Source organism: Indicator indicator, chromosome 11, assembly GCF_027791375.1.
Source record: "Indicator indicator isolate 239-I01 chromosome 11, UM_Iind_1.1, whole genome shotgun sequence".
Lineage (NCBI taxonomy): Eukaryota > Metazoa > Chordata > Aves > Piciformes > Indicatoridae > Indicator > Indicator indicator.
This window is the reverse complement of record NC_072020.1, coordinates 23,505,312-23,532,531: the sequence shown is the minus strand read 5'-3', so window position 1 is coordinate 23,532,531 and position 27,220 is coordinate 23,505,312. Positions and strand designations below refer to the sequence as shown.

The 27,220-nt window shown below is 41.2% G+C and overlaps 1 protein-coding gene across 1 annotated transcript; it reads left to right on the top strand.

The window, feature by feature from the left end:
* Window positions 1–20,360: 20,360 nt before the first annotated feature.
* AGR2 (anterior gradient 2, protein disulphide isomerase family member) lies at window positions 20,361–26,574 on the top strand. Its single transcript, XM_054384919.1, has 8 exons — window positions 20,361–20,383; window positions 22,318–22,455; window positions 22,731–22,794; window positions 22,869–22,921; window positions 24,141–24,214; window positions 24,632–24,695; window positions 25,596–25,679; window positions 26,286–26,574. The coding sequence occupies exons 2-8, from the start codon at window positions 22,326–22,328 to the stop codon at window positions 26,333–26,335; spliced, it is 519 nt and encodes a 172-aa protein (XP_054240894.1). The 5' UTR covers window positions 20,361–20,383; window positions 22,318–22,325; the 3' UTR covers window positions 26,336–26,574.
* The last annotated feature ends 646 nt before the right edge of the window (window positions 26,575–27,220 follow it).

Genomic DNA, 27,220 nt, shown 5'->3' with positions numbered 1-27,220 from the left:
CACATATCCTATGCTCTACTCAGCTGTGAACACATGGGTCTCAGCTTGCTTGATTTGGAAGTTGTATGTTGACTATTATTTTACACGAGGATTTGCATAGTTAGGGATTACGTGTGGGCCACTTCTTTTAGTGGATCCATTCATAAGAAAAGAGATGGCTGTCAAGAATCCAAAATATTTGTTTTTCAGGACTGCAGTCCCGAACTTGCCTGGGCTAAGAAACTGACTGGTCTCAACACAGAAAATAAATGATAGAATTATCACTTACTGGTATTGTGGAAGAAACAAGTAGTGCAAAACCTAGACCTCAAAGTCTACCATTGTTCTTATTTTGGGAATTTGACATAGAGCCAGCAGATGTAAATAAACTATGTGAATTAAATAAAATACTGTATTATGAATAACAACATTTTCAGGACAATACAGTGATCACTGACTTTCATTTCCAAAACAAAGCTAGACTTTATATCTACACTGATATGCATGTTATTTTAATATTTGAAGAAAATCAAAGGATTCATTTACAGAGGTATTATTGATACTGGTTGCACCCGTAATCTAGAACAGTGTTTTCCACTGCACAAATTTTTGACAGCTTTGACTCCTCCAATAGAGAGCAAGCACTTTCCAGAAACACCACAGGCACATGAATTCTTCTGTGTCATATGAGATCCCTTTGCATACTGACTAAAGGGGATTTCACCCCTTCTCACATCCCCGTAGGTATCAGGTTGAAATCTGTTCTCAGTCATAGCCTTGAAAAACAGGGCTAAATCTTTGTGATTCTCAAAGATTCAGATCCAGCCCTATTGGTGGAGCTAGATATTCAGGTAAAAAGCACCCAGTATGTTGCACACACTTTCCATTCACAGCCTAGTTCAACACTCATCCTTAATTTTAGAACTGCTGCTATATTTCTGCCTTCTCATCTTTGAAGATTATTTTGCCAGGTAATATCTCCCCTGACAGGACAGAAAGTCAGATCTCAGATTAAAGTCTCATTGCTCTGGGATAAGATAATAAGTCTCTTGCCTTTGCAGTGTCAGACACAACATAACTCTTTTTCCCTATGAAAGGAAAAGTATAAGACACTACTCCCTCTTTTCTTCCCTTCTTGACTGCTTGTGTGTCACACAGCTTTAGTGACAATATTTATGGACATATTTTTATTCATACTCTTTACTTCCCTCTCCTAAGAAAGAGTAGGAAAATATTCCTTTTGTTGCTCAACTGGAACTAAACCAACCAACCTCTGCTGTTTGGGTTAGAGCTGAAGAAAGAGAAAAGAAGACTGAAAATGTGATTTTTTTTTTTTTTTTGGCAGCAGCTATTTTACACACAATAAATTCAGTTACAATATAAAGACCCATAGCTGAGGAAAACTACCTGTGTAGACTGTGTGCTTTTACAGAACTCACAACCTGTATACTATATGTATGGATGCTAATATTAACATGAGCATGACATAGCATCACCTGTGCAAATCCATGTCTTGCACAAAAGGCTTCTCTGTGTTCTGCCTTTGCATGACACATCCTGCGAAGCAAATCTTATTGCACTTGTTCACACATCCATGCCTATTTTACAGTCTGGACTTATCTGTTGTAATCAGACCAAGGGTAGTTAAACAAACGTGGATTTAACGTCAGTGAGGTGAGGCACAGGAATCTGAGAACTGACAGAACAGGATCCTCCCCTATGTATCCGTCTCAGCGCAGGAAGGCGTTGGCTTTTCCAGGCAGATGGCTGATGTATTGGTCTGCAGAGCTAGAGCATTTTCCCATGTGCAAATATTTGCGCTTGACCAGAACAAAAGAAAAGCCACCATACCTTTGTGTACCGTGGAGGTGACAGACTGTGGGACACCTCAGCACTTAAAGTAACTTTATCTTGCAGAATATGGCTGATATACTTGGGATTATTTCATGTGCCACACGTGTTCTTGCCAAAGGCTGACACAGAAATTTCCAAATGCTGAGGTGTCCTTCACAGGTTCAACCAAGTCACTGTCCTGCTCCATTTTGTTTCTTTCTTTGTTCAGTCGAATGCTCAGATCCACAGTACAAGTCAGGTGGAAAGAAAAAGTCTCCGTGGCAACTAAAAAGTGTCAAAACATTAATTAGAAAGGGAGGAATATTTATTCTTCTACCAGAAAATCTCCAGAGCGTGCAGTTTATATATTCAAACCTTTTCCTTCCTGTTTGAGGTGCTCATGCTATATTCATCACTTACCATCTTGAATTGCTACTGCATATTGTAAAGTAACTGAACCACTAATCGCTACAGGTGGATCTATTTCAGCAGACTTTTCTTTTAAGAGGTACCAGATATCTGTTTATCCCTTAAGAATAAGAAAAAACCCACCACAAAGTACCCCAGCTTCCCCAATCTTTACATAATAAGAAAGAACCCAAATACAGTTTAGGTCACACTGCCATACCAAGCACTGCATTTCAAAATTGCCCTGTAATTCCAACCCCAACTGTTCTTTAGATGATCATTAAATCATCTTTTGTACATGTCTAAGTGTGACCTGTGAGAAAGAGAAAAGATACCATATAAAATAAGTTTTCAAGATTATAACACTCCTGAGACAGAAGTCCTTCAGTGGGCTTTTTGGTGACCAGACTTGGTTATTGCTTCTGGAAAAAGCCTAAAAATTCTTCCAAAAGATCTACTATGTCTTCTACTACCTTCCTGTACACACTGAAGATCATTCATCACTGCTTTGCACACCCTGGCTGCAAGTCCCCAAGTGATTGTTTGTGAAAGGTTGGCACACCTGAACCCACCCTGCTATTTATCACTCAGCCAGCTGGGGAGAGCTGAGTTCATGGATGTGTACAAAATCCTGGCTTCGTTGCCTACATTCACGTACACAGAAGAGAACAGCAACTACCTGGAGAAGAACCTACACCCTAAGGTGAGGTGTACCGTATAGGACAATGAGAATAGATATTTTTTTCTTCAAGCATACAAGCGAGGCAATGATTTTACACAGTTCTTGAGCATTTGTATCAGAGTGCTCTAACAGCAGAACAAGAGCTCATATCTCGCAGATCTGCACTGCTTCTCTTGGAAGACAAACCCACTTTCAGTATGTGTTACCATTATCAAGTATTTTCACATATGCATGCCCATTGAGGAGCACTCTCATCCTAAAGGAAGAAAATATTCCCTCATGGCCTCAGTGAATTTAGTTCTAATTAATTCCTACACTCTCAACCTTGGGAGGAATAAAAAAAGAAAGAAAGAAAGAAAGAAAAAAAAAAAAAGTAAAAAATCCCCAAATCCCTAAATCCCATAATGAATTCCCCTTTTGGTAATTCAGAGCAGCAGTTAACCTGGGCCTGGAAACCAAATCTTTCCTTCCTTGGAAAAACACCCTTTCTTATTTACTAACCTAACAAATAAATACACAGGGAGCCACACTCCAGTGAAAAATGTGTTATGGGTTGTTCTGCATTCTTGGACTACAGATATTGGGATGTGAAATGACTCATTGAAAGGAATAGAAAATTAAGAGATTTGTGGTTTGCTTGGATTTTTTTTTTATAAAAGCCAAGAAACAACTTTGTTGATGTGTCAGTGAGCTTTTTAAAGGAATAAGCATTCTGTCATACCATGTTTCTAGAAGGCAGCAGTGCACCTATCTTAAGTGCTTATGTGGTATCCACTATATTAACACCACTGAGTATGACTACAAGGGACACCTCAAGGCTGCCTTTCCTGACCAGATGTGTTGATTTCACAGATGGGAGCTGAACTTGTACAGCCCCAGGTACATCTATAGGGCATCTCTAGAGCACAAAAGACCAGGCAGCTTAAGCAGCAGGCAGGTATGCTGCCTGAAGGTTGCCTGTGATATGGGAGCAGCATTAAAGAGATTGATGGATCCTTTGGTTATTTACCCTGAAGAGAGTCACAGCAGCTATGGATGTTTAGCTTTTCACGTTTTTATACAGAAGGAACTAAAACATAGGCAGGCTAAGATTACACAAAAAGCATCTGGCAAGACTAGAAACTGAAGGCACATTCATCCAGATGATATGAATGAAAATAAGCACAAACTAATCCCAGCCACATCTCTCTATTAAATGTTTTCTATTAAGTATTTAAACACCTGAAATTGAGGGGGGAAAGAGATTGTGCATAAAAGAGAGAGCATCCACAATTTTGTAACCAGTGCATAAACCTTAAAGTATAAAGCTTTTCCTTCCTGAGCTGAAACAAACCAAATGATACATGTTTTGTATCCTCTAGAGAAAGGATGACTCAAGATGAAAGCTAAAGTAAATTCTTCCTGTGCTGTATAGTTTCATAACATGCTCTACAGAGCCATAAAAAAAACCCTGAACAATATCTCTGAGAAACAGTAAATTACAGAAGTATTTGTGGCAACCAAATAATTCCACAGTCTTAGCTACAGGGCTAGAAGTATTATGCTAGATCACAGGTAAAGTAAAAATTAATTTAAGGAAGAAACTGTGGTTCCAAGTGTAACAATAGCAAGCACTGCCAGTGCCAGTAAATACTTTGGCATTACTTGATGTGTATAGCTCAGTCATGTACACTCAATATGTGGCAGTGCGCTGATAAATCATGGAAATACTTAAACTACAGAGTGACTATAGGGGCAAGCTGCCAGCAAGATGTCAGGTTGATAACCACATTTTGAAACAGAAAAGTTGAAAACCATGTAGAACCTTCCATTAAAAAATAATTATGTTTAAAGGCAGACCACCCACTACAGCTTAGGGAAGGCTACAGAAGGAATAAAGGAATGGCACTGTGTCTACCACATATGGAAGTAACTTCTGTTTAGAGAGCAATGATCACCTCAGAGCAGAGCTGTGGTCTTCAGTGTGTAGAGAGTTACCAGCCAGGCCTTGAAGTTTTCTTAGATTTTTTTTTTCCCATTTTTCTTATGTTAGTAGTATTACTTTAAAATCAGAATAACTGCTGGCATAAAATGCCTGGAATAGAACAGGTGCACCGAGTTCCCTGTTTGTACCTGAAGGTGAACATACACAAGCATATGAGGATCTATCACTCTATGTGATCTACCTACACATCAAGTGCTTCAATACCATTTGAGCACATACTTGTCACACATTGTCTGTCCTAGAATGGGTGGTGGTATTGTCAATTACTAATTTTATTGCCTATATGAGGGATATAAACATATTGCATGAAACATCAAACACATTGTAAATGTGTTTCTACAGTTAAATTATAGTGGTGGTTATAATCTCTTCCTGTAAAAAGCCTAATATAGAAAGGTTGTACCCTTCTGTTATATGGTAGCTTTAACCACTACTTTATGCATCTCTTAGAGGAATAAAACATATCTGTAATTACCCACATAGATACCAAGGTGACTACTATGCAACAATTAACAGAACACTTCCAAACTCATCCCCTACATGAGCTAAGCGTTGTACCACCCAATAGAACAGCAGAGATTAGCTTGTTTAACAAAGAAAAGACAGCTTGCACAGTTGAAGTCATAATGCTAGGCAAAAGTAGACATTCAATTAAAGCACTGACTTTTGGTGGGGTTGCAGGGTGGGATTTTTAGGCACAAACTGATGTAAATAAGTGGTTTCTTATAGAAGTGTAACTTACATAAGTAACTTCCATAAGTGTAGCCACACTACACATTAAGCAAGCTTGAAAAGTGTATTCCCTTTCTACACCTGTTTTTTGATTTCTTTTTCCTTTTGGCACAACCACATATCCCAGATGGACCTAAACCTCATCTTTGTATTTTAAGTTATTCTTTGGATAAGATAATAAGAGAGGCTATGATAATTGGGCATGACAATTTAGCAACCCTTGATTTAAGAGGAAAAAACAAAACATAAAGCAATGACTGTGGGTAGAAGGAATCTGGAAGACAGTAGAAGAAGAAAGAATAAATTATTCACTAGCAAATTCCTTTATATAGCTTAAATTATATTTTCATGAACTTCAGCCAGGCTCAAGACAGGAATTAAAATCTCAAGGCTGTCATTCTTTAGCAGAGAAGCATGACTCAGCTGTCAGTGGTTGCCAAGGGGAGGGAGGGTCATCACACTGACAGATAGATAGATAGATAGATACATACATACATACATACATATAGATATACACACACACATTAGCATGTGTCTTGTCATACTCAACATAAGATGGAATGACAGTGAAAAAAATTATCACAGGCTGTAAAGGACAACAGTGCAAAACATGTCTTTATATGCTATTTTCTCCATGTAGTCTACACTTTTGAAGTGAAAAAAAAAATTCTTTTCAACAAAAATGCTGGTCTGAGTTATTTTAACCAGTCACTTTCCAGCATGGATTTGTCAGGAAAGGAGCTGGGAAATCTGCCCTCCCCATTAACAGTGTTACACATCCCACTCTTTCTTATCAGTGGACCATGCAATTTCCTCATATAGGCAGGCTGTGCCTCTGCCTTGGTTGTTCCCAGGCTGAAGAAGAATGATAGGCATGACCAAAGCAAGGCCATGTGAATTAGCTGAGCTGGTAAATGAATCCAAGAAGGGAAGAGTGGCAGCTTCTACAGCAAGGAGTGTAAATGATGAAATACTTCTCCAGCTGATTTCTTTCAAAAGTGACTAGCATACTATTTTACCAGCAAGATAGATAATCTACATATTATTCATAAACCATAGAAATTTTCACAATCAGAGAAAAAAATACTACAACTAACACCTTTAATTTTAGGTAAAATGATAGGTACAATAGAGAGATTTTTCACTAAACCAGCACTTGGTCTTTTTCCGCATTACAGAATTGGCTGTGCAAATAAAAGAACCCAGAAATAGGCAAGTATCCATGACAGCAAACTTTTGGTCCTTGCCTAGAGTTTTGATTGTTGCTCAACTCTTCTTTGTCCTTGTCTGGTTTATTATATCACTGACTCTATTCATCTACATTTACCTTGAGATCCTTCTTTCTGAAGCACCAGTGAGAACAGAAGTGAGCCAAACCCTTCACAATACAGCTATTCACTGTAGACTCCACTAAGCAGTTGCTCAGTCACTCGTGTCAAGAGCAGTTGCACTTGTTCCTATAGGCTTTGTGGGAGATAACAGCATCCTTTCCTATGCTACAGGAAGTTCACACCTTTAAGCATGTGCATCACCATCCTGATCCCTCACTTCCTCCTCCAGTGCAGAGCTGCATCCAGTGAGGAAACGGCCAGGAAGAGCTGTCAGTGACCATCACATCCTCTCTTTTCAGCACAGAAATCTCAGGGCAGCTTTCTTCCCTTTTCACTGCATGATGACTCTTGCGTTCCATCAAGGATCCTATATGCTGGCAAAGTAGTCTGAGCTGCTGTGCACTGTCCCTTGTCTCCTAGTACCTGCCTGGCCAGGCAAAAATTTCAGGGCAGAGCAGGTTCAGTTGCAGCAGCCAGCCCACACCTCAAAGCTGCTCTCTCTGCAGAGGCAGCTTAATTTCCAGAACACAGCCTCCCAGGCTGGTTTGCACAAAGCAGCCCATGGCCCTTCATTCTTTTCCAGAGATACAATAACTTCACTGAATGTGCACCAGGGCCTCACTCCGAGCAGTGAACTTCATGTGACCAGCTTAGGGATCAAAGGTCTTATGGAGCATTTACAATGCAGAAAAAAAAAAAAAAAGAAAAAAAAAGTAGGCAAACAATATGACAAGACTGATCAAGCTTTCAAAAACTATTCCTGTCATTTTATTTAACAGCATTTACTGTTTCCTATGCTCCCTCAACCCCAGAATATTTCAGAGTAAAAAAGGCAGCATGTTAATCTGCAATAATCAGGCGGGAGAGAAACAAACAGCCAGGGTCAGGATAACAGCTACTCACCCACGTGGGTTTATTTAGAGGATTTGTTGAACAGGATACCCTCCCACTATTTCCCCCAGTGCAGCAGCTGAGTGTAGGAACAAGTTCTTTAGCATGAGGGTAGTGGAACACTGGAACAGGTTGCCCCGGGAAGTAGTTGAGACCCCATCCCTGGAGATAGTCAAAGCAGGGCTTGACAGAGCTCTAGGAAACCTGATCTAAGTGAGGATGCCCCTGCTTCCTGCAGAGGGGGTTGGATTAGATGACCTTTGGAGTTGCCTTTCAACCCAGACCATTCTGTGATTCTATGACTCTCATTTTGGGCCCCTTGGCAGCACAAATACAATTACAGTCATCACTGAGGCTTTCCTCAGCCTGGAATGGCAGAACTGATCCACTGCCCTCTCCATCACCAGAGAGGCAGTGATCTCATTTAGCACCAGCCATGTCATGGACACCAGACCACTCACTAACAGGAGGCCTGGCATCTGCTGAAGACAGCATGTCTTTTGTTATTGGGCAGATTCTTTCAAATTGACAGTCTTCCTTCCCAGGTGTGACTTACTGGTTTGAAATAGTTTCACTCATAGTGGAGCAGGCACTGGCTCTGCTTTGACATTTCTTCTTCAAGGTAGTGCCCCTGGTGACAGTGTTGTTAGTGCTAAATGTTGGCTGTTGACCATGATGAAAAGGCTCTCAGATGAATAGTCTTGACATCATTCTTCACGAAACAAGCAGAAAAGTCCATGAGGCTTTTTACTTTTGCAATACAAAGCAGTAGTCTTAAGGGATATTCAGTGTTTGAAATGGCCATGAAAGAAACTTTCTTCCTGTTCCCAAATACAACTGAAAAAGAGGCCTACTGTGTTACTGCTTCAGCAAATCCACCTTGTGCTTTCTGGAATCTGTTTGTGTACAGTCATCCATAGATAGGTGTCTAAAAAAAGGTGGGGGGGAGGGAAGCAGATTTGACAGACAAACACAGCAATTTGAAATTTGTAGAGCAGATTTGAATGATATGTGGAGATACAGACTTATTAAAACCAGGAAAGATAATAGGAATTAAAGTAAACAAGATTTAGAACAGGTCTGAGATTTAGGACCTATTATCTAAACATAACCAACCTATAAATAATTGCTTAATACCGAAGGAAGTTCTTTGAAACTTAAATTAGCAGCAGCTTGAGAAGCAGAAGCTTTCATGGATAAATATAGCAGGGGTATACTGCATCCCTGAAACCGTTCTTGAAAACACCAGGGCATTAAGGAACAGGGAAGCAGCCATTCACTGTCTGACACGTACTATCTCCTTCAGTAAAAGTGTTTTGAAAGGGATTTGCATGACAGGAATTCTCAACAGCTTTGCTATCACTTAGCGAAACATACAGCAAGTAGAACGACATTTGCAGCAGACATTATCTGACCTAGGTTATCTCCTGATTAAACATATGTAGATTGGAAGGAGATTAGTCATTAAACCAAGTAGAAATACAAGCCAAGCTACAGTTTACATGGAGAAACTATATCAAATTAGCTTTGCAAGTGAGCTAAAAGCAGGAATTAAGAGGAAAGTGGTTCCAGGACAATTCTGCCAGCATATCCGGTTCAGGATGCCCAATCACATGCAGGCTCATCACATGTGTGATTTATTTCCACATTCTGTGCCTCAGGATGAGTGTTTCAAAAGTTATTAAACCTTGACACCTCCATAATCAGGAACGATGAAAAATGAAGGAATGAATTAAAAAATTTGAGGCAGGTAACAAAAAAGTTTCCTTGCCACATTATTTCAAAAGCAAGAGTTTTCATCGCAGATCTACGCATCATCATGCCCCCACGACAGTCAGGGAGTGGGCTGAGATCTCTCTTCAAGCTGGTGCCTCAGTTCAAAGCCAGTCCTTGGAACTGGAGAGGAATCAGGACATAAATGAGCATTTATGCATAACACACAGGCATACCTCAGCTATGTTAACCTGAAAACCATGTCTGGCAGAAGTGAAACTCTTCACGCAGTTCTAGCGAGGGAAAGTTTTTTCAGTAATATAGCAAAGTTATATTTGCCAGTGACTGAGTGAAAAGGACCATGTAGGAATTCAGGCACCTGGCTAAGCAGTAACCTAACCACCCATAATTATGAACCTGCCCTCCAGCTGTCAAAATGACAGTATGACCACTGCTATCTTCCAAATAACTGCAGTGCTGCATAGGCCAATTTTATTCCTTCAGGAATTAATATATCTCATGGTATCATATCACATAAGCCAAGACTTCACAGCCAACAGCAGATTTTCCAAATATTCACGTAGCTATCCTGCGACCTGCTAATTCGTTTGCTGCCCTGTGCATTTACAGCATCACTCTTCTTTAGTAGCTCTGGCATAGGGGACACCAGCAACCTCTCAAGCACTCTGTGCTGTCCCATCTCCATTTATATTACTTCTTTTCCTGATATTATAACACTGAGTTTCATAATTGAATTGATCTACAGTAACCATTTAAAACGCTTACAATTCTTGCTTTGCTTTTTGGAGCCATAAATGGTAGAGGTCCTTTAAAGAAAAAAACAGACCTAAGTTGCAGATGTTATACTGAGATGTTCAACAAAAAATTTAGAAAGACCCAGGTTCATATCCAAAGCAAACTCCTCAGGCAAGGTAAAAACCACAGTCATTGTGCAGTGTTGAACATCTAACCCACATTTAACAAAGTGTTTCTAACCAACAAGAACACCAGGGGAACTGAGCAGAGAGTCCCAAAGCAATACTAGGCACCAGATGCAAAACTGGGGTGCTGAGTCCAAAATTGCTCAATTTTCAATGACATTTTGTTCTGGAATTACAGGTTGAATTAACAGAACTTTAAAAAAAAAAAATTTAATCTTTACCTGTAGTATTTTTAAAAGGCTCACTGCACTTGAAGAAGCACTAAAAATCTTCATTTTACCCCACAAGGCAACATCCCACTACCTGATTTTTCTGCTTCGAGTGGAAGACTCCTGTGAAGAAATACGTATTTTGTCTGTCATGCCACACTTTTCGCAGAATCAATAAGGTTGGAAAAGACCTCAAGGATCATCAAGTCCAACCCAAGACCTCATGACTACTAAACCATGTCACCAAGTGCCACGTCCAATCCCCTCTTGAACACCTCCAGGGATGGTGACTCCACCACCCCCCTGGGCAGCACATTCCAATGGCCAACCACTCTCTCTGTGAAGAACTTTCTCCTCACCTCCAGCCTAAACCTCCCCCGGCGCAGCTTGAGACTGTGTCCTCTTGTTCTGGTGCTGGTTGCCTGGGAGAAGAGACCAACCCCCATCTGTGCACAACCTCCCTTCAGGTAGTTGTAGACAGCAATGAGGTCACCCCTGAGCCTCCTCCTCTCCAGGCTAAACAACCCCAGCTCCTTCAGCCTCTCCTCATAAGGCTTGTGTTCGAGGCCTCTCACCAGCCTCACTGCCCTTCTCTGGACACATTCAAGAGTCTCAATGTCCTTCTTAAACTGAGGAGCCCAGAACTGGACACAGTACTCAAGGTGTGGTCTAACCAGTGCTGAGTACAGGGGCACAATGACTTCCCTGCTCCTGCTGGCCACACTATTCTTAATGCAGGCCAGGATGCCATTGGCCTTCCTAACCATCTTCTTACAATTTAACCTATTTCATCTAACCAAACTGTTAAAACCTTTCTAAAACAGTGACTTTGCAACTGATTCATGCTTTCACTTCAAGAATTCTTCACACTGCCAGTTCTTACTAGATCTCCATGAGTCAGGGGTAATACAGGCAATTCTTTTCAACACAATTTCATTCTGAGAAGTGAAGCCAAGACAATTACTTTTTTAAAGAAATTCTATTTCTTTTGCATGAGAGAGTTTTTAAAAAAAGAACAATTAAAAAAATCTAACTTCTCATTCTCAGACTACTGTGGGGTTTTTTTCTCCAAAATGACAATTTGATACAGTAAAAATTGTGGTTTTTGATCACACACTCAAAGATTAGGCACAAAGACTTTAGTGGATCCCAAAACACTTCAGTGATACCACTGTAAAGCTTCAGACTGGAGCTCTACAGTTTGAAATAAGTAGTGTAAGGCTTCACTGGGAATTTTTTTACAAGTAGGTTGGTTTTCTTTTAAAGTTGTTTGGTTGACAGCAAACAACTCGCTCGACCTCCAGTCTGCCCTGTCAAAAAGGTAACCTAAGTCATTGGTTTGACCTCTCTGCTGAAGCTTGAATGAAATGAAAAATAAATGAATGAAAGTGCCCTTAATCTGACTCCACTGCCATCTTGAAGTTGCATGTGGTGCAGAAGCTATGAATATGCCACAGGGTGAGGGGTATCTTCATTAAAACAAAGAACTACTGCTATTATTGCAGTATTTCCAAAATATCAATGCTGCCACATGAAGCTAATGGGAAATAAATATTGCTGGGTCTTGCATTAGTATCTTTAACACTGTCTTAGCACAAATTGGAGAATAAAGCAATTTTAGAAAAGGAGAATTATATAATATCCACCCCAAAATTGTAGGGTGGAGCTTTTATTTACATTTTCTTTTATATTCAGTTCACTTCCTGTTGGTAAAATTGCAGTAACATTCTTTGTACAACCTAGCTGCAAGCTATTGTTTAACCGGTATGATAAACTTTTAGCCATCTCAGATTTGCTGACTGAGAACTGCATTCCTGTCCTTTCCAGTGTGTTCAGAACGTAATACCACCCTGCACAAAACACATAAAAAGAAAATAAAAAGATATCCTAGTTCATGGACTGAAAAAAGTTTCTGCCTTTTATCCATCACGACATTTAAACTTCATTGTGGTGATAAGCCACCAATTCACCCTTTCTCTCCCTCCTTCCTTTTCCCTCCTCCCCTAATAAAACTAAAGGCAGCAAGTAGAGTATTTCAATTATTAATTAAACAAAACCACTCCCAAATTGCTATGGAACCACAGAGGAGAGAGCCAACACCCAGGGCTGTTGCTATGAGAAATTCCTGTTCACCAGCTCTCTGCAGGTAGTCCTGAGCAGGACTCGCTCATCAAGCAGAATTCTTATTACAAATGACCAAGAACAGAGCTTATCTTTAACCTACCAATTTTTAGAATTTGCATTAAGATAGATTTAAGAGAGTTGCATAGAGAAGTTGAAAGCTTAAGCCTCTCTGCTTAGTATGAACCAGATCCCTGAATGAACCTACAGAAGGTTTGTTTGCTCACCAAACAGGCAACAGGAAAAAGCCATGTTAACATGGTGTGCTCTCATGAAGGCAAAAGTGACGTTCCCAGAGGGGTCCTTGCTAATAGATTCACCCTGCTAAATATATTCACCTTGCTAATAGAATTGGATGCTGCAGAGCAAAAGGAGCCTTTCAGCAGCATTATATGAGCAACATTAGTGACAGGAAGAAAACCTCATGATCATGCAGCAAAGAAAATACACCTGGAATAATTTTTCTCTTCAATTTAAATTACCTGAAAACACAAAGTGCTAATTTCATTTCCCCCACACTTTTGTGAATTTAACACTTCTTCCTCTAAATTAACATCTTGTAACATGAACATCCTTAAGTATCTTTAGTTTTCTAAGACACGCCATTTACCTGGAAAAGACTTGTTAAACTCTTTCCCCTGTTTCCCTGAGTTAGAAGGGACACTAAAATGCCTGTAATCGATTCAGACCTGAGCTCTGCTAGCCAAATGCACACACAGCAACTAGTCCTTTTGCCTTCACTGGAGCACCTCACAATGTGGGTAGTACCACACATTTTCACACCACAGGCTCTAGCAGTCCAAGCTCACACACACACAGATTCAAACAATTTGGCAGCTCCCAGAATTTATTTCAGCCTGCATTTGAAAGGCAGAACTATTTGCATCAGGAGATTTATATCCCTACATTTCCTGAAGAAGAAGTAGGGTGGTTTTATTTCAAAACCAATCTGACTGTCTCAGAGAGACAGTTAGAAAATTTGTATCACTATGGTGCACTCATGCTTAAGTTTCATTGACAGACCAGTGCCAGTCACCAAAAGGATGGTCTCATAATTCAAGATGCACCTTGCTACTGCTTACTTCAGTTCTTAGGTTTTTATGATGACTCTGCTTTAAATAACCAGTTGTAAGAATGTTATTTATTTTGGAGGCTGAACCAGGATAAGAATGAGCATGAAGCAGGACTGATTCTGCATAGCACCTACATAAGAGACAAAGTCAAGCAAACTAGATGCACAGATACCAGGAAGTTTGTAAGGAAATACATGTGTGGCAATCTCATTGGTCAGTCAAAGGAAGAAACCTGAATATAATGAACACCCTTGAGAAAAGAATGATGAAGGCATCCTTAGTTGGAAACACCATCTGATAGACTCATTTTCCTCTAAAAGAGGAAAGAGAGATTTTACAGGAGACCATGCCAGAGATCATGACTCCTAACTACAGAGCACAGCTTCACATGTACACAAGCAGGACATTTGCAACCTCCATGTGTCCACACCAAACTCACCTAAAGCTACAGATAGTTTTTGACTTTTAGAGGACATATCTTTTTATTCCTTTCAGGATTTTAAAATGGGAATTATATGGAGACAACAGAGCCTAACAGCTGTTTACAGGTTACTATTTGATCATCATGTAAGACAAGTGAAAGCAACCCTTATCACATAAACTTTTAATGAAAATAGCAGTACTTAGAAGCTTCCATACCTATGGTCTCTTGGCACGTGGCACCCACATATTTGTGCATTACTGAAGAGCATAGCATAGATTATTTGCTTTTCTCCAGGTAATTGACATAATTTACCTGACTGCTATTTGTTACCTTCTGTTTCTTTGGCTTTTCCTGCTTGTCCACAAGATATTTGACATTCAAACCTTATAGCCAGTGGGGGGAGCAGCAGTGTGTATTGAATTAACATCTTGGACCTCAGCACTGCTAGCCAATACAGCAAAGCAGCAGGCAGCAGAGTTTCCCACTAACCAAGTAAAGACAACTCCCCCATTCCTACTGTGCTGCTGATTTATATCCCACCCTCCCACCTCCCATGCTAGAAAGCAGGTGGATGCTACCAATTGGTCCCAGGTTATTTCTGCCCAGCAACACCTGCAGAGTGCAGGAGGCTGCTGGCCACAAGAAGCTCTCCACCAGCTGCCTGATTGCTTTCCAGCTCCAGCAGCTGCACAATATCAAATAAGAGCACAGGAAATCACATCACAGCATGCTGGGAGTTGTAATGACTCAGTGCATTCAGCTCTGAAAACCTGGCTAAGCAAAGTAGGCGAGCAGCAGGTCTTTGCATAGAAAATAAGAAATGATACCTTATTTCACATTTTCTTTTCAGATGTGTTAAAAAGCATGAGTGGCTCCTAGCAGACCATTGACATTGCAACTGTAGCATGCACAGTTTTACCTATATATGGCACCTTATGAAGATATAAGGGTTCTGCTTTCAGTTCATGCTCACACATCTCCATCTCTCCCACCCAATTTTATTGGCATGTAGAGATTAGACCACCTGTGACTCAACTATGTGGGAATTCCCTGCCTCCCAGGGAATCTCCAAGTGATACAGCTGGATACAGGAACAGCTGGATGCAAAAAGTCCACATTGCTTAAGCCCACTTCTATTACAGCCATTCTAAGCTGCCAGAATGATCTTATGGGGAGGGAGGGGAAATGAGAGCTGACTGCTCTTCCGGCTTCTGAGTCTTCTGACTTAACCATAACTGAAACATATCTCAAAACCCTTGGAGCACCAAAAGTACTTCATCAAATATGGGATAGTGTTGCTTATGCCAACTAAAAAAAAAAAAATGTAGTTTTTAAGGAGCCCTGTTCATTTGAAGACCAGGACAAAACCAGGTTATCATCATGCCACTGACTGGAATTGGGCCAGCAGGAGAGGAGGAACACCCGTCCTCCTATCAGCTCCCTGTGACTGACACTGCTTGTTTAGTGTCACCACCTGTGGGAGTGTGCTCACCATTTCCAGGCCATAACATTTAAACAAGACTTTAAGGACACGTTGCCTTAAGTCACTATGTTTGGCTTAAATGTCCAACTAACTGTTCAGATAGGGATGTTACAACTATATCTGTGCATTCTCTGACCCACAAGGTGGTGAGCACTTCCTGGGTAACAGTTAAGAACCATTCATTACTGTTCTGGCAACAATACCCTGATCTGTGAGGATGGTATGGCATCTTTCCATTAATTTAACCTCTATGTGGCAACAGGTCAGCTGTAGCTGAGTAGGATATGGCTGGATTCAATTACCAGTTCACCTCTGTACTATTTAACCTTTCTTTTGTAAACGTTACATGTGTAGAATCACAAAATAACAGAATTGTTGGATTTGGAAAGCATCTCTGAAGATTGTCTTGTTCAATACTACTGTTCAAAGGGTCACCTACAGCAGGTTGCTCTGGGATGTATCCAGCTGGGTTTTGAATATGTCCAAGGATGCAGATTGCACAACTTTTCTGGGCAGCCTATTTCACTCTTCCATCATCCTCACATCACAAAAAAAGTTCTATCTTACATTTGCATGGAATTTCCTGAATTTCACTTTGAGTCCATTGCCTCTGATTTTGTCACTTGATGACATAGAGAAGAGCCTGGCTCCATATTTACTTCCCTCTCAGCAACTATACACATTGATGAGATTCCCTGAGCCATCTCTTCTCCAGGCTCTCTCAGTCTCTCCTTGAATGGCAGCTGCTCCATCCCTTCACCATCTTTAAAGCATTTTGCTGGACTTGTTCCATTATGCCCATATCTTTCCCATACTGGGGAGTTCAGAAATCAACCTAGCACTCCAGATGTGACCTCACCTGCTTTTCCATGCTGGCAATGCTATTGGTCACCTTTGTCAGAGCATGCCCCTGGCTCATGTCCAGTTTGCTGTCCGCCAGGAGTTCTCGGTCATTTTCCATTTGGTTGAACCCTGGCATGTATTGGTGCAGCTGCAGCTGCAGAACTTTACATTAGCACCTGAACAGGTGCTACAAAGATGAAGAACCCAAAGTATTCCATCACTTGGTTAGAAAGAGTCTGTCATCCTCCTCTTCAACAAACTACACAAGCCCAGCCAATTTCTTGAGTTTTAGTAGAGAAGGTCTGTCATGGCATTAGAGAGAAATTTAGAGAACAGCACTCAGGGCGTTTGGAATACACACACACACTATGTCCCATCACTTTCTTCCCCACCCCCACTCCCACCCAACCCCAAAAGAAAAAAAAAAAGAAAATAAAAGATGGAAGAAGACCAGAAGAAGGTGTAAACAGAGGAGTTTAGCACAGATCTGGAGAGCCAGTTTTATAGTTTTGTGACGGAGGCTCAGCTGACTAAAACAGATTGCATTTACGATCTGGGAAATCCAGATCAGAAAATGAGACTGCAAAGTCCCAGATTTAACCTTGACGAGGCAGCTAGAATACTCCAAGCAAAGACTCTCATCCTGTTCAGACTGGAGCAGAGGGAGAAAAAGTGGTACTGTCATGTGGACATGGTGGGGACACGGCAGAATATCTAATGCATCACAACTGTGAGACCTGCTGCAGAAAGGCCAGGTCTCTGTGTGACTGACTGGAACTGCACATTCTGTGACACATACACAAACCAAGAAGTTGACCAGAAGGTGCCAATACCACTAGAGCCTGCACAGCTTGGAGGAAAAGACCAACACTCTTAGTAACAGAGAATAACTTGGCAAAGCAAATAAGCCTCATTGCAGAGGTGATGCTGATTAGGATATTGGTCTGAAAGTAAAAGCAATATTTATTACCTTGGGGCAGAAAAAGCAGTTGTGTGAAGTTAGAACTTCCCTGAACAGATAGATTTACTGGCCACTGATAAAAGAATTTTAAAAATTAAAACCAAACCAAAACAAAAAAAACAACCAACCAAAAAAGACTGTGGAGAATACCCAGCTTCCCAATTGTTCTCATCAAAGAATTCTTCACTTCTTCACTGCTTACCTGGACCACTTACAAGATCCCAAGTCCTTCCTTGTCTCTCATTTAGTTGTGCATGTATTAGCAAAAGTTTCCTCATCCAATGCAAGAAAAATCACTTTCTTGTCAACAAACCAGGAACTAAGCTAGGAAGTTGGGTACCTGAGGTCTGGTACTTGCTCCAGCTTAAAAGGCTATTAGACAAAAAAGAAAGGGTCGTGACATGGGTGACAGGGAACATGGATCATCATGCCATATCCCAGTCCAGAGAGCATCTACCTATAATCTTCAAGATAAGCATTCGAATTATTTCAGTGGGAGAGGGAAATAGAATGGGACCTGCCTTTGCCATAGGTCTCAGAGGTGTCTCAGCTCCTAAATTTTGGAAGCACACATTTGATACGAAATTAGGATAAATGGTTGAATTTACCTTGCTTCTAGGAATTGTAAAACCTATGTATTACGAAACTCAAGCAAAAATGAAGCACTTCAGAAATGCCTTTAAAATTACTTTAATATCAGTCACCAAAAGTGTGCTGATTTCTGTGTAACATAATGACCACAGGTACCTTCAGACCAGAGTAACAAAAAACAAAAGAAAAGTCTGGTGACAAGTTTTATAAAGATGTTAAATATTAACAGTAATAGGACCTGCCAGATCTCTATAGCTAAAAAAAAAAAAAAAAAAAAGGAAAAATCTTCTGGGATAGTCTGAATTTGTTCCAAGTTCTCCTGGGGCAATTTCTGCAGGATTTAGTCACTGAGAGGGAGGATAAATAGTCAGAAGCCCCTGACAAATAGTCAGAAGCTAACTCAGTGGCTGGGTACAGTCTCATACCCTAAGAAAGGAGATATGGGAAAGGCTGAGCACCTCATTATTTAGAAAAGACTAAAATCAAAACAAAATTTAAAAAAACAAAGTGTGATCCAAACCATTACCTTCTCCTAAGTATATTCGGGGGGGGGGAAAAAAGGGTGCTGTTAGTAGCCATCAGAGAGCACTGTGAATTTCATAGGATTATGAAGATTGTGAAAAACCTCTAAGCAAATCCAACCATCAACCCAACATTGTCATGACTAAACCGAACAGGAAAATCCATATCTGATGGATTTCATCTACCCAGCTGAACAGTTAAGAGTTCACTGCCCATGAACACATGATTATAATCTCACTGAAATATATGAGGCATGCGTCAAGGAGAACACACTGTAGTTTCAGCATATATTGCTGAGGACAGAAGGATCACTGAGGAAGGATCACCTGCAGTTAGTGCAACACTAGGGATGGTCTTCCAGTCTCCTGAAAAAGTTTTGCTTTCCTATGCATTGTACTGTATTATACATCAAGAGAAGTGTAGTCAGCAGGTCGAGGGAGATGATTCTCCCCCTCTGCTCCACTCTGCCAAGACCCCACCTGCAGTACTGCATCCAGTTCTGGAGCCCCTATGACAGGAAAGATCTGGATGTGCTGGAACTTCTCTAGAGAAGGGCCTCGGGGATAATCAGAGGGCTGGAGCACCTCTCCTGTGGAGGCAGACTGAGAGAACTGGGATTGTTGAGTCTGGAGAAGGCTCTGAGGAGACCTTATTGTGGCCTTCCGGTACCTAAAGGGGGCCTACAAGAAAGCTGGTGAGGATGTCAGGTAGTGATAGGACTAGGGGGAACGGACCAACACTAGAAGTGGGTAGATCCAGATTGGATGTCAGGAAAAAGTTCTTCACCACGAGAGTGGTGAAACACTGGAACAGGTTGCCCAGGGAGGTGGTAGAGGTCCCATCCCTGGAGGATTTTAAGGCCAGGCTGGATGAGGCTCTGAGAAACCTGACCTAGTGTGAGGTGTCCCTGCCCATGGCAGGGAGGTTGGAACTGGATGATCTTTGAGGTCCCTTCAAATCCTGACAATTCTGTGATACATGTACCTGAAATATAAAATGTTTGATTTTCACATTGTGGTTAAAAATAATTGTCTAGACATATAATGAGACATGGAACTTGAATTTAAAGTGTATTTAGAGCTCCACTTACAAACACCATTTATTGTTATAGATGCCATATACATTTTTGTGGAGCTCTTTACTAAGTTTCTTTTAGGTTTTGTTGCAGTTTTCCTATGTGGTGTTACATCTGTATGTGTACACGAACCTGTGTAATGCGATCATCTAACATCTAAAGTTCTGACTCATCCATTTAACTTTTTTCAGAGGATTAAAGAACACCAACCCATATTGCTCCTTCAACCAATGAAAAAAAGACAAATCACTCTTTGGACAAATCAGGAATCTTGACTTAAGCTTACCTGGACTTGGATCTTTGCCAACATTTTAAAAAAATCACCTTTTTATAAATGTCCCCAAAGCCTATAGGAACATCTCTGAACTTCAGATTCAGCATCTGAAAGGAAACTGTAATTTTCTTTAATTACAAACTTAATCCTGAATGTTTTGGTGGGGAGAAAACTGGAAAGTTCAGTTCTCTGGAAGTAGTATTCAAATTCAAAGCTTGTGGGTGGAGCTGGTGTGTGAAGGTGCATAAATAGGCAGTAGGAAGGGCAGCATTCACACTTCGCACCCCAGCAGGTGTTTGGGACATTAAACAAGGTAAGGCAACAGCGCGGCAGGGCTCATTTACTGCTTGGGAAAGCACCTGGGGGAGCTGCGAGCCCAGGTTAGCTGTGGCTGGTGCAGCCCATCCAAGAAAAAGCTGCAACCATGTAGCCACAACTCGGCACACCTTGCTAGGAGAAAAAAAAAATGTGCAGAGAAATGTTGGCTTTGCAGGTTAAAATAGCCAGGAGAGGAGGGATTTTTGGGGAGGGTGGGAATCTTGTCAAAAAGTGCACATAGCCTTCTGGAGGAAAAGTTTTGAAAGAGCAGGTTTAATGTACCTCTGTCTTTGCTTTCTGCATTCTACATCAGCAACAGCATAAAATTTGCCTGGTCTTTGTTTTCTGTCTTTGTTTTTTTGCTGTTGGTTTTTGTTTTGTTTTGTTTTCCAAAGAAACATTACTTCGGCTAAACAGCTCTAGCAAAACGATTCTTGAGGCAACCCCGAAAATCCACTGGGTTTAATTTAACTTTATGCAATTTTCTTCCTTGCCAGGGAGAGTTTTCTTAGAGCAGAAAAGCAGTTGCTGCAAAAATCATACATTATGCCTTTGAAACAGGGACTTTTTGGATGTTTGAGGTCTGTTGGTAGAAATCTAGGTCTATAGTATCTAAGAGCACTGTTACTACTAAGGTAAGGTCTCCTCCTGCAGTTCCTACCCAGAAAAATGTTTGTTTCCCTGCAGCTTCATTGTTTGAATTTTAAAGCTTTCAGCCTGTAAACATTTTTGCATGAACCTTTTGAATTTTCTGTGTTGCTTTTGGAACATGTTAAGTTTTCCTGCTGTACCTATTACATTGGTGCCTTAGTTTTGAGGAGGGAATCTAATGAGGACACATACGGTCACGTTGTTAAAATCTTTTACCCTCTCAAAGAAGCATCCCAGTTGAGAACCTTCCCATCAGACATGTCTCATCTTCCTCTACATGCTCCAGAGCTCAGCTCATGAAAAGTCTTCTGCTTTGGGGAGGGACTTTTTACAAGGGTTTATAATAATAGGATGAGAGGCAATGGCTTTAAGCTGGAAGAGGGGAGATTTAGACTGGATATTAGGAAGAAATTCTTTACACTGAAGGTGGTGAGACACTGGAACGGGTTGCCCAAGGATGTTGCACATGCCCCCTCCCTGGAAGTGTTCAAGGCCAGGTTGAACAGGGCCTTAAGCAACCTGGTCTAGTGGAAGGTGTCCCTGCCCATGGCAGTGGGGTTGGAACTAGATGGTCTTTAAGGTCCCTTCCAACCCAAACCTTCTATGACTCTGACTTGTTCTGCTAGCCCAGCAAACTGCTTTTCAGTTCTTACTCTTCTACCCAGCAACTCCTCCCCACTCATTTATTATAGATTTTACTTGTTTTAAGGATTAGATGAGAAAGGGGAAGACAGGACTGGAAGTTTCAAGAACAGCATTAAGCTGTGCCTAAGCCAGTGGCTCACTAGAAAGCCTAGCTTAAAATTTTCACTTCTCATTTGAGTGGTTCCTGCTGCACAATGAAGGAAGTTAATGTTTCAGTACCTGGTGCTGGGTTACTGTTAACAGTGGGAGATTGAGGTAGAAGTATAAACTCAGTAGGACTTGCAAGTACTTTCAAAATTGCCAAAACTCATTTGTTTTTCTGAACAAATTCAATAAACGTGAAAAGAAGAGAGAGAAACTAACACATAAGTGTGCATCTTAAAAGGACCACAGCCCAACAGTGTGAACAGAGCAGTAGAATGCAGTCAGGTCCATCACAGTACTTTGCTTAGCAAACACCACCCTTCCTGAACATTCCCCCAAGCCCTGGCCTTGCCTGGAGCAGCACCTTTCAGCCCTGACTCACCCTGCTGCATACTTGACGTGCAGCTCTCTTTGTCCTTATCTGCTGTGTGCCTCAAGGCAAGCCCAGTGTGAGGCACCACAACTTGAAGCTTTCCTCATCTGTTGCAGGAGCAGCCATGGAGAAGAGTTACATGTCCGTGTTCCTGCTGCTCATTGTGATCTCCTGTGCTCTGGCAAAGGATGCAGGCAAGAAGGAGACAAAGGAAACTGCAGCTAAGCCAAAACTGCCTCAGACGCTCTCCAGAGGTAAAAGCAAAGAAACAGACAAACAAACAAAACCCCCAAACAAAATAAAACAACAAAAAAATTGTTTTAAGTGCAATTTGCTGAAATTTTGATTCCTGTGCTGGTCTAATAAGTTAATTTGCTAGCAACTCGTTTTGCAAATACATTTTCTAGCATTTTCTAGCACCCCCTTCCCCTTTACTGCCAATTTAAAACCCTCTGGCAGCATGCCTACTCAAAGCCCTACTCCTGGTCACTATCCCCACTCATAATGTGCCATCTCTCCTTCCCCACAGGCTGGGGAGACCAGCTGATCTGGACACAGACCTACGAGGAAGCCCTTTTCCGTGCTAAGCACAGGTACAGCACCATGCTCCACACCCCCGAGGCCCCCTAAGCCTCTCCAGCCTCTAACTTGGACTCTTCTTTTCCAGCAATAAACCCCTGATGATCATCCATCACCTGGAAGACTGCCCACACAGCCAAGGTAAACCCTTTGCACTGAAAAAAAATTAATCATCTGGTTTTCCATTTCTAAATGCTGCTTAAAAAGACAATCAGCCAGCTTTCTGCTTGCTGCTGGGCAAGCCTTAGTGAAATCATAGAATGGTTTGGGTTGGACAGGACCCCTAAAACTCATCTTGTCCAACCCTCTCTGCAGTAAGCTGGATATCCTCAATTAGATCAGGTTGCCCAGAGCCCTGTCATGCCTCACCTTGAATATCTCCAGGGATGGGGCTTGACCCATCTCCCTGGGCAACCCATTCCAGTGTTCCACCACCCTCATGGTAAAAAATGCTGCCTTGCACAAGCATGGGGAATCTTCTTCCAGCCACTGTCCCATGTATGTATTTTCCAATGTGCAGAAATAAAATTTAAAAGGTAAGTCAGCATTACCTGATACAGGATGCATGCAGAAAGAAGCACAGCTCAGCAGGGGTTGCCTCATGGAAGGGGTTCATGTCACAATCAGCCAAAACCTATGGCAAGACCAGGAGTAGTAAAAAGTCAGTAATTTATTAAAAAAAAAAAAAAGACATGTAATAGTTAGAGTAGGTGGTCTTAAAGGTCTCTTCCAACCAAAATAATTCTATGATTGTATTCAGCTCTCAGTATGTTTGATGATTGAGGCTGAATCCAGGGACTCAATCAAACTAGGCTGAAACTGAGCTCTTGTGGGATTTCTGGTAACTGGGATTGTTCTTTTCCCAGTGTTTCTGAACTTACCTGAAGGCCCTTTCTCCTGTAAGCCAATCCACACAGCAAGATTTCTGTGCTCATCCATAGCTCCAGTAACTCCAGAAGGATCTTTATACAAGCATCAAATTCCTTCTAAATCTTTCAGCCTGAAGTCCTACACACTGTATTGCCAGTGCCTTAAGAACCAAAGCCAGAAACTGCAATAGTGGAGTAGGAGGTTTGAAGGAGCAAATGCTCAAATTCAAGCTTGAGCAGACAAATTTGAGTGAGTTACACTATCTGAAGGAAGGAAGGAAGGAAGGACATTTTGTACTGTTAAGACTCACTCTTTACTGCAGAATATGAATGAGCTGATCATCTTCCCATGGAATGAAATCATCATTTGCTCTAACTGTAAACTGAGGATTCTCATTTTTGTTCTATCAGTTGGCTCAAATTTCCTTTTCAAGGACAGTATGTTTCAGGGGCATATTTCCTATTTTCATTCCCATTTGTTTCCACTATAGCCCTCAAGAAGGCCTTTGCCGAACATAAAGATATACAGAAACTGGCTGAAAAATTCATTCTCCTGAACCTTGTGGTAAGTTTCCCAGATACACTTCATTAAAAGTGATAAAGTTCTATTTTTAATTATGGCTTCTCTAGCTATAATTAGTCAGTCAAACAGCTAGGGCTGGCTAGGAAAATGGCCAGTGCTGAAGGACAATGTATTTAGTAACAAGTCTTTTTTCATCTGTAGCTATCATAAACTCAAAATATGAGGGAATTTCAAGTTTAATAATAACATGAGCTCTTATCAGTTTGCAGATCCAGCTGTTAAATGATTGCATCCCAGACAGCAAATCTTTTAAACTGCAAAGTGTATTATTTGAGCTGTATTTTGTAATACAAACAAACAAACAAAAAATAAACAAAACAAAACAAAACAAAAAAAAACCCACAAAAAACCACCACCACATGCCCTCCTTGACCAGGAACTTTCTCTGTTTTCTTTAAGTATGAAACCACAGACAAGAATCTTGCTCCTGATGGCCAGTACGTTCCTCGGATTTTGTTCATAGGTGAGTTCCTCAAGCACCAAAGCTGATCTCAGGCTGAAGCCCCTGATATGCCATGCATCTCAAATCCTCAGGTTTTTAATAGGCATTTATTTCATGAGAAACAAAAAAATTATAGTTACTTCTGTTAGATTAAATTTCAAAGCAATCCCAGCCAGGTCATTAGCTTCATAGGTCCAGCATTCTTGTCTCATAGCTTCCACGAATGATGGAATTCTTCCCATTGTGTCATTGAAATAACATGATTATCAGTGTCTCTGGAACAGGTAGGCACTGACTCAGCCTTGCTCATCCTTCTGTCTCTAGAAACACGTAAACCTTTCTGGTCTCAGTTTGCAACACCATTGTGGAGACTGCAGGAACAGCGGTGACCCTAGATGTTCACTGGCTGATGCTCAAAGCTCAGCACTCATCTGTGCTCCACAAACCCCTCCAAAGCACTTGCATTTTCAAGAGGTATTAGTGGTCACACATACCCAGGTATTCCCTCTTCCAAACCAGCATACTGCACACAAGCATCATTAACATATACCCTTATAAATCTATGGCACAAACACCATTTTCAACAGAAGCAACTGCCATGTTATCTCTTCCTTTAGTATTTCTTTTAAAATAACATTTGTAGCCAGAAAGCAGCCTCGGAGGTCATTCAGGTACTACAGAGTGGCACAGGGTGCAAGGCTGATCAACACTGATCAGAATTAAACCCATCCCCTTCTTAATAAGCCTACAAAGACAACACTTGAAATGTCAGTGACTGAGTCCAAGAACCACCTCCTTGTTATTAGAGGAAGCAGAAGCATCTTGCAGAAGCATTTAAGAAGCAAGAAGACAGAAAGTTTTATTCCCTTCTGCTTGGGGTTAATCCTGGCCTCTGCAACTTCTCTCCTCCTTTTTTTCCAGATCCTTCCCTGACTGTGAGAGCAGATATTACTGGAAGATACTCAAATCGTCTCTATGCATATGAGCCCTCTGACATTTCATTGTGTAAGTAGCATGTTTGGGAACTATTCTGAAATACTCTGAAAGCAGTCATGCTTTTCATACAAGGAGTAACACCAGTACTACACACACCCCCAATCAGTAGTTGCTGAAAGACAGTGAACTAGGACTAAAATTAAACAGTATGCTAGCCCTAAACTCAGCAAGGTGAAGAGAATGACGCCAGAGCCCTAGAGCCTTAAGCATCCATCTGTTTCAAAGGACAGCATACATCAGGAGGAACTTGCATAATTCAGCAGCACTCAGAGCAAGCTGGTGAGAATAAGCCCTGCCAGGCCAGGTCAGGAAACCCTCTGGGAGCAGGGAAATGCTGCTAGCTACAGCCCCCACACCCACCACATTGCTGCACAGCTCTCACCTCTGCCCTGTGAATGCCTGTGTTTGGATTAACAGATGCATGTTCTCACCAGCCAAAATTAAACAGATGACATTCACAAGTGTTTGGAAGAGCACAGTGCATCAGAATCTAAATAGCAGCAGGCATCTGAGCAAAAGCTTTAATAATAAGGACATTTTCTCTCCAGTAGCTGGAGTTGCTGGCAGAGGAATTTGCAACAAAAAAAGTAACATGTATGAATATTTCATTTCTAGTGTATTCAAACATGCAGAAAGCACAGAAGCTCCTGAAGACTGAGCTGTAAGGGGAAGAAGGAAGCCCTCAAGTACTATGATCTTTCATCTCCTCTCCACTCATTGAAACTGGTGAAGAGACTACTTAATGATATTTAGTGATGTGTAGTGCTGGTTTATATACATAAACATTACAGTTTTACATTAGCACTTTTGTACTGGACAGCATTTTTAAAAGCTGGCTTTTAATTTAAGGCATACAGAAGAATACTGTATGATCCAACTGTAAAAATGATTTTTTTTTAAATAAATCCATTTCAAGTGTTTACATACAAAACATTGATGTGTTTTGGGTTTTATTATCTACCACTATCAGAGTAAAATTACTGTGTTACTTGAGACCACAGCTTCCAATTTTACATCCCAGCATTTTAGAAGGAAATGGGCTGCTGTGAGTTAACCCTGGCCAGCAGCTGAGCTACTGCTTGATGCCCTTCAGAGGGATGGGAGAGAGAATGGGAAGGGTAAGAATGAGAAAATCCATGGGTTGATATAAAGACAATTTAATAGATAAAGCAAAAGCTGCACATGCAAGCAAAGCAAAACAAGGGATCCATTCACTACTTCTCATCAGCCACCTCCAGAAAAGCAGGGCAGCAGTCACATCTAACAGTTATTTGGGAAGACAAAGCACCATCATTCCAAACACCCATGTCCCCCCTGCCCACATCCTTCTTCCTCCAGCTTTATACACTGAGCGTGATGTCACATGGCATGCAGTGAGGGGTCAGCTGTCCCGGCTGTGTTCCCTCCCAACTTCTTGTGCAGCCCCAGCCTAATTGCTTGTGAGGTCCTCTGAGGAGCATGAAAGGCCTGGACTGTGTAAGCATCAGCAAGAACAAAAACATGCCTGTGTTATCAACACTCTTTGGGTCACAAATCCAAAGCACAGCACC

Excerpts from the sequence above, each read along its gene's own strand:
- AGR2 (XM_054384919.1), top strand. The coding sequence starts at position 22,326 with ATGGAGAAGAGTTACATGTCCGTGTTCCTGCTGCTCATTGTGATCTCC. Across the intron at positions 22,456-22,730 it reads GCCTCAGACGCTCTCCAGAG|GCTGGGGAGACCAGCTGATC; the intron begins GTAAAAGCAAAG and ends CCTTCCCCACAG. Across the intron at positions 24,215-24,631 it reads TCATTCTCCTGAACCTTGTG|TATGAAACCACAGACAAGAA; the intron begins GTAAGTTTCCCA and ends GTTTTCTTTAAG.